Source organism: Eriocheir sinensis, chromosome 41, assembly GCF_024679095.1.
Source record: "Eriocheir sinensis breed Jianghai 21 chromosome 41, ASM2467909v1, whole genome shotgun sequence".
NCBI lineage: Eukaryota > Metazoa > Arthropoda > Malacostraca > Decapoda > Varunidae > Eriocheir > Eriocheir sinensis.
In genome coordinates this window covers 7,268,947-7,276,716 of record NC_066549.1, presented here as the reverse complement: position 1 = coordinate 7,276,716, position 7,770 = coordinate 7,268,947, and the positions used below count along the sequence as shown (strand labels likewise).

The following is a 7,770-nucleotide window of genomic DNA, read 5'->3' as shown; positions in this document are numbered from 1 at the left end:
CTGATTAATTGATTGATTGATAGTTTAGTGTTGTAGGTTTTTTCTCTGTTATCCGTTTATCTCCTTCATTGTCATTGTGATCTTAATACATGGAAGCAAGAAGGACAGACACGGAGAGACCAGGGATAAAATGACCGAGCTTGATCTTGAACCTACTTCGGTCTGGGTCTTGGGTTCGGGTTAGCCTTCACAACGGTTTCCTTTTCCACTGTTATCCGTTTCGCCTCTTCTTTGTCATTGTGATATTAATACATAGAAGCAAGAAGGACAGGAGCGGAGAGACCAGGAAAAAATGACCTTCTCTTACTGCTGATATTCCTTTCTAGCCTCGGTCTGGGTCTTGGGTTCGGGTGTCGGTCTTGGTCTGAGTTAGCCTTCACAACGGTCTCCCCATTGCGGTTTCTCTTTTTGCAGTTTCGTTTTTTGCGTTTTCACTTCTTCCTTGTCAGTGTGATCTTCAGACATTGGAGTAAGAACGACAGGCATAAAAACATGAAGGAAAAAGGAGCTCCATCTGCTGCTTCGCCCTTGTAGTCTCGGTCTTGGTCTTGGTTCAGATTTTGGTCTTGGTCTTGGTTCAAAATTTGGTCTTGCTCTTGGTTCAGATTTTGGTCTTGGTCTTGGTTCAAAATTTGGTCTGGGTCTTGGTTCAGATTTTGGTCTTGGTCTTGGTTGCAGTTCTGATCTTGGTCTTAGAGTTAGCCTTTATAACGACCTCTTCTTATTTTACTGTTTTCTTCTTCTTTATAATCCATTTCGCTTCTTCTTCGTCATTGTGAACTGAATACATGGAAGCAAGAGGGAAAGGTACAGGAAGATGAGAGAAAAATGACCTCCTCCTGTTTCTTGTCTTGGTTCCCATTTTTGGTCTCGGTCTGGGAGTTAGCTTTTGCAACGGTTTCCCCTTTGCGATATCTCTCTTGTGGCTTTCTTTTTTGCGTTTTTACTTCTCCTTGTCAATGTGGTCTTCAGGTAAAGGAGTAAAGAGGACAGGCACGAAACGACGAAGGGAAAATAACCTTACTTTATTTTTTATTGTAGCCCTTCTGCAACTACTACTACTATTATAGCCTACTACTACTACTACTACTACTACTACTTAAGATACTGCTACTGCTACTTCTATTATTATTATTATTATCATTATTATTATTATTATTATTATTATTATTATTATTATTATTTTTATTATTATTATTATTATTATTATTATTATTATTATTATTATTTTTATTATTATTGTCTTAATTTGATACTCCCCTCTTGACAGTGTTCAAATCATAGGTAGAAGGAAATGCAAGAGTTAACACAGATCGGTATTATAAGACAATTTCGCTTCTCACATCAGTTATATCTAAATGCCAATGAGGGGGCCAATCGGTTTCTAATGAGTGTTTCTTAAGGTTCACGGTACAGCAGAAGGGTCAGACTACCACCAGGGTCTTAAAACTACTCCTGGAAATGCCCACAACTCCTATGAAAGCCTTGTCAAATATGTGTTCTTGGGCGGCGAAATGTTTTATAATACAACCCACAGTGTCTTCATTCCTTTATCCCTGTCACCAGTAAACTCTGGAACCTCTCTCTCTCTCTCTTTTGCATTTCTCCCTTCTAATGACTTAAAATTCTTTCACGAGGGAAGCATCAAGATACTTCTCAAAATAAATAACATCAAGGTCCTCTGGCTTCTTTGTTTTCTTTTTTTATGTGTGAAACAGAGTCGTGAGAATACATTATAGTTGTTTCACCCTACAACACTCTCCTTCTATGTACCGGTATACCACAAAAAAATGCCTGTTAATTTGCCTTTGATGTCCACGGCTCACTTCCAGGAAAGGTTCTGCACTTATCCTTCCTGCTTGTCCCTATGCTGCTAAACTTCCTAATGGGAGAGTCAACCAGTACCTTCATTCCTTCACCTTGGGGGTAATGTACATTCTGCAGGGGTGGTAGAAGACTAGGTAACAGGTGCATCCAAGAAACTACAAACTATGGGTCTGAGTCTAATTATATATATACTGTTTTCAGCGATGTCTGGAGTGCTCAGTTTACCTTGTATCAACCCTTAGATGGCAGCGGTATTTAAAGAGTGGCTCCTCCAAAACGAATCGTCTATACTGTATACATATAGTCACTGCCGACCTTAGGACCGTAGCATAAATATAGTTACGCCGCATCATAGACGTTTTAACTATCGTCTGTATATAGATTCTACCGCAGTCTGGAAGTGTTGTTATATTTCTGCCATACAAAACTGATTACTGAATTTTGGACCGTCTATATACAGTTCCACCGCCGTCTAAGGGTTAAAAGGGTGGCTGTCTGTGTCATGGTGTTTGCAATTGATTTTGGGAGTATGATACAAATACAAGTGAGTGAAGCGACGCGCCCCTGAGTGTATGTACCCCGTTAGTTAATTTAGAATACAGATCAAGGGCTAAACAAATTATATTAAAAGACACATGCATCCTTTCACTCCTATAAAGAAAGCAGATCAAAAGTAATTATGACATTAAGGGCCAGTACGACAGTTCAACACAGACATTGTAAGTGTCCCCAACCAAACTCTATTTTCCACAATGATCCGCTATTTCTACTCAATATCAGATACTAAAGAGATTTACTGTGCAGTTTCCTAAGACTTCCTCCTTTATACATCAACGGCAAACACTATACAAGGCATTTTTGTTGCATTTTGTGATTGGTTGGGGAGCTTACGAATTTTCTGTATTGGACCATAAAACTGACCTTTAGTTCTGAAAAGGCCTGTACACTCTCTCGAAAGGTGAGTACTTATCTGAGCCTGCACCACAGCAAACCACCAACTTAGCAAGGAAACTGAGCATCCTAGACATAGATGAAACACATGCACTTTACTGAGACGAGCTGGGTCGCCCTATGCAAGATGAGAAACGCAAGATGCTGTCAAACAGTCTTGCCAAGCCACGAGTTAAAGATGGCGATCACACAACAACACTTATATAAATTCATGGTGAATATATATACATGGAGATCCAGAAAAATATACTACATGAAGAAATCATTTGAAAATCTGTAAGAAAAATGTTGAAGTCCACTATTAGATAGCTATTAAAAAGGGTCATTAAAAATCACATAGCAGAAATCTTGGTTATATTGATGTAAGAATTAAGAAACTACAAAATCTATGTACACGGTTTTTCCCCTACTATTATACAACAATTAATTACATATGAAACGCATAGTATCTTGTAACACTGTATAGGATTGAGATCTACCTTTGAGGATGTGAATCACAGTGAAAATATTTATACACTACTTGAGAGGGTGGTGATGGTGGTGGTGGTGGTGGTGGCAGTCACATGATGGTGTGTTAGCCACCCTTGGTAAAGAAAGCAATGCAATGATTGTGTGGTGTGGTGTGGTGTGGTGTGGTATGAGGTATGGTGTGGTGTGTTTTGTGTGTTGTGTTGTGTGGTGTGGTGGTATGTTGTTGTGTTGTGTTGCGTGTTGTGTTGTGTTGTGTTGTGTTGTGTTGTGTGGTGTGGTGTGGTGTGGTGTGGTGTGGTGTGGTGTGTGTGTGTGTGTGTATGATATGACAAATTAATGTATTCATGTTACTCCCTGGGGTTATGAATGTGTCCTCTTTAACACATCCATAACTGTGATACATCTTACAAAATACATTGTAAACAATAATCTAGTCTTTGTATTATTGCTGCTTCTGCTGCAAAAGTGTATAATACAAAGACAAGGCAGTATAATATAAAAATATTTATTGCACTTAAAATTTATAGTACAGGAATTAAATGAAATGTAAGGAATAGGAGAAAAATGACCCCAAATGTCAGTTTAGAAACTGATATATTGTAAAGATCTGGAATATTTAGGTTAAGGGTTTTAGTTTGTAGACAATTTACTTTTTAGCCACTCAAAAAACATGTTTTGATTAAATTAATTTTCCCCTAAAAATAATCTCAGAAAAATGTTAAATACAATACCAGACAGAGATGCAGCGTGAGCTTCCTTCCTCAAAATAATACTCAACGGTCCTACTGGTTACAAGAAGCTTTGTAAGAAAATAATGTCAGAACAAAACAACAGTTAATATAAATAGATATGTCAGTATAATACCTGCACAAATTATGGACCCTAGTACAGGAAGTTTCACATGTTTATACATATAACCATCCATCCCTTGTAGTCTGTATGAAATATTCAAGGATTCAAGTTTATCCAGGTAGTAAAATGCATATAATGGTCAGTTATTGCATAAATGCATAAACCATCAAGAGACACACTGTGCCCCCTAACCCTACCTAGGTGCCCTAACTTGGTAGTGACTAGCAATGCTCCAGCTGCTAAAATACAGCTTCTCATAACACCACTCCTGTGTTACTCTCATACACATACTACAGTGACCCTTCCATGTAGCTATTGACTCTGTTGCATAAAACCCTTCCATCAGGCTAAGAAGCCGTGGCTGCAATACACAGCAATGTGGTAAAAAGAATGGAAGACCACAGACCAAGTTAAATTAGAATATAAATTTGACCACTGGGTCAAATAACAAACAACTGCAATTTTGATATCAGTTATTGTCATGGTCACATATAGTTGGAATGTGATTACCCCAATATATTCAAACAAAGTAAATAAGTTAGAAAATAAATAAGCCCAAACATATTCAACAGAAACTGCTAACATTATTCATGCAAAGTGCAAGTGTTTTAAAAACAGTGTGTGTTCCCTTAATGAACATACCCCGAAGCACCATATCTGGCAGAGTATATAATGGCATCACATGGTGAAGCTCTAGTGTCAAGCTGATAGGTAAGCCAGCTAGGACTCTTTGTGGAAAACTTCGTCTCCACTGTCGATCGGAGAGAAGTTCTCGGCACAAGAGTCACTGAGGGACAGCCGCCCTCCGCAGCGCTCAGAGCCCTCACTCGACCCACTGTCACACATGGATTTGTTGCTGAAGGAGTCCAATGGGTCAGAATGTTTTTTCAGTCTGGCTAGTCTTGGGCTCTTGATGCATATCTTGCCAGTCTGCTGCTGCTGAGCATGCTGAGGGGAAGGTCGCTGCTGTAGGGACGGTCGAATGCGAGAGGCAGGCTTCACTACCCTGCTAGAAAAGCCTTTGGGTGGCAATGCCTTCTCACAAGGTTTTACTTTCTTTGTGGATTCAGAATTTGAGTCTTTAAATAAATTACTGTCTTTGGATAATTTTGGGGAATCAGCTTTTGTTGAGCTTTTGGAAGACACGACAGATGTCTGGATACGAGGGATACGTGTTGGTGAAGCAGCCTTTGGGTTGGTGTTCTCGCTGCTTTGAGGCTTATTGTTATTAGCAATAAGAGGACCACTGTGGGGTTTATGACTACTACTTTTATTACTGTTCTTTGCAGAGAACTGCGGTGAGGGTGTTCTACTTGACGGTGAGTTCCCTTGTCTTGCACTACATTTCGAGGCTCCACTTGCACTGCTCCCTTCACTTCCTCTACTCCTGGCAGGGTGTGAGTGTTTGGGTATGTTTGTACTGACTGGGGAACTGCATTTCTGGAGGTTGGTTTTATTATTATTACTGCTTGTACTGGAAGCACTTTTAGCCGGGCTGATAGACTTTGTAGTGGCAGGTTCTTTGATTCCTGAGATATGATTCATCTTATTGAGCTGACGCACTGTACTCATGACGCTACAAATACTGCGAGTGTCTACACCCCCTAGGTCGCCGTCACTGCCTTGAGTCAGCCCAACGGGGTGGCGGGACTTGTTACTCTCCCTCCTTAGCTTTAAAGATTCATCATGTCTAAGACTTTTCCTCTGTGAGTTACTATCTACTTTAGGCAAAACAGCACCAGCATTGTGGGTTGTGAGAGGCAACACTGGGACAAATGTGGAACTATTGGTAGTGAAGGTGTTGGTGGTATTGGTGGTAGTGGTGGTGTTGGTGTTGGTGGTGGAGGTAATGCAAGCTGTTGCTGCATTACCTGAAGCTGCAATGAGGTCTTGGGAACCTAAGTCGGAGTGGGAGGTGGAAAAGTCACCCAAAAAGGCAAATTCCTGGAGAGCTTCTCTTTCCTTGTCTCCAAAGCGTAGAAACAGATCCCTTCGGCCAATGACGGTGGGGCGTGCGGCGGCTCCGGCCAGCACAATGCGGTCTCCACCATTACGATGTGATGCTGCGGGAAGGGAGATACCAAGGACATTTACTTTACTGAACTAAACTTAAAGTGATACAAAAGAGAAGGCAAGAGCCAACATAACCATTGATTAATTAACACTGTTACTTTAGTGTGTTCCTGTGAACAACCAACATTATTATCAACTCATGTTAAACTTTTCAAATTTTTATGGATGAAGTAATAAACATGATCTAAGAATCCTAAAACAAACCACTCCCTGTGATGCTGCTGAGAGACTCCAACACATAAAAAATCTTTTGACGACTTAATATTATCAATTTTTTTTTAATACAAACTAAATGCATATCATTACTAAAACTCTGGAGAACAGCCAATCAATCTAAGCGCTGTCATTGGCAATATGTACTTTAACTTGATACTTCAGTGTCATCCATTCAACTTGGTAATAAAATATGTAAATATAAATAGAAAGTATTGCTTGCCAGATGGATAAACTGAGTAAAGAACTGAAGCTGAATTAATTTTAATGACAGTTAACAAATTTAACATTGCAAGCAGCAACACATAAAGGCTGGTGTGACTGGCGGGCCAAGGCGGTGTGGTGAAGCGATGGTTAGTGACGGAACACTGTCCTGTCCACATCACACTTCCTAGTATGTGGATCTGTCCAGTGATGTTCAAAATATCAAACTTAGGGTGACTAAAACAAGTGACTAAGCAAAAGAAAGCAATAAAATATACTTACAGTACATAAAAAAGTTCATGGGCCATAAACTTGTATGAGAAACAAGAAAAAAAAATCCAAAGAGCCAAATAATGCAGTATATTCAGCCCCATTCCATTCTCTTTCAGTGAATGCATGTTGGTGACAGTCAATCACCAACATGAAAATTTTATTATTGCAAAAGCCCAACATAAAGAAGATGCATACACGGACAAAAAAAAAACAGATGTGTGTGTGTTTGCCTGCGCTTGCTTGTCAAATGCATGAGTGAATACATGCATACAAGTGTACCTGAACACACACACATACACACACACACACACACACACACACACACAAAAAAAAAAAAAAAAAAAAAAAAAAGATAATAATAATAGTAATAATAACTATACCCTATCTATTTGTTTCCACTGGCCTGTGCTTCATCAGCTTCCTTGCCTGCCCCTTCCTCCTACCCAAACTGTCCTTTCCTACTCTATCTAATAGCACTCGTGATATAAAAATTCAAAATGAAGAAATCTGAATATCTATTTCTGACACTTAGATCAACAAGCCAGCATGTTTGACATTGCTTCTAATGATAGCTGCTTATGGCATGCATGCTTATAAAGTAAACAAACAAACATGTGAAGAGAAAATATGAAGCCCGGTATTTTTTTTTTTTTTTTTTTTTTTACAGCTAAGGAGACAGCTCAAGGGCGCAAAGAAAAAAAAAGGAAAAAAGGCCCGCTACTCACTGCTCCCGAACAGAGGTTAATGGGTAACACATCACCAGGCAGAAAACAATTTTATGTGATACCACTATTTTCACACATCTACATGCCTGTGCTGTAGACTGGAAGTAAGGTTAAATGTCTCTCCCAGAAAACATTAGGAGTATATTTTGCGCTGGATTTACCTAAAAATGCATTTACGTGA

General features: G+C 39.4%; 1 protein-coding gene across 5 annotated transcripts in view; it reads right to left on the bottom strand.

Moving 5' to 3' along the window:
• Positions 1–3,117: 3,117 nt before the first annotated feature.
• LOC127009599 (serine-rich adhesin for platelets-like) overlaps positions 3,118–7,770 on the bottom strand; it is a 48,944-nt gene continuing 44,291 nt past the window's right edge. For all 5 annotated transcript variants that reach the window (XM_050882810.1, XM_050882811.1, XM_050882808.1 and 2 more), the window contains one exon: positions 3,118–6,164. In XM_050882810.1, coding sequence (XP_050738767.1) covers positions 4,822–6,164 — 1,343 coding nt within the window. In that variant the 3' untranslated portion in view covers positions 3,118–4,821. The remainder of the gene's footprint in view (positions 6,165–7,770) is intronic.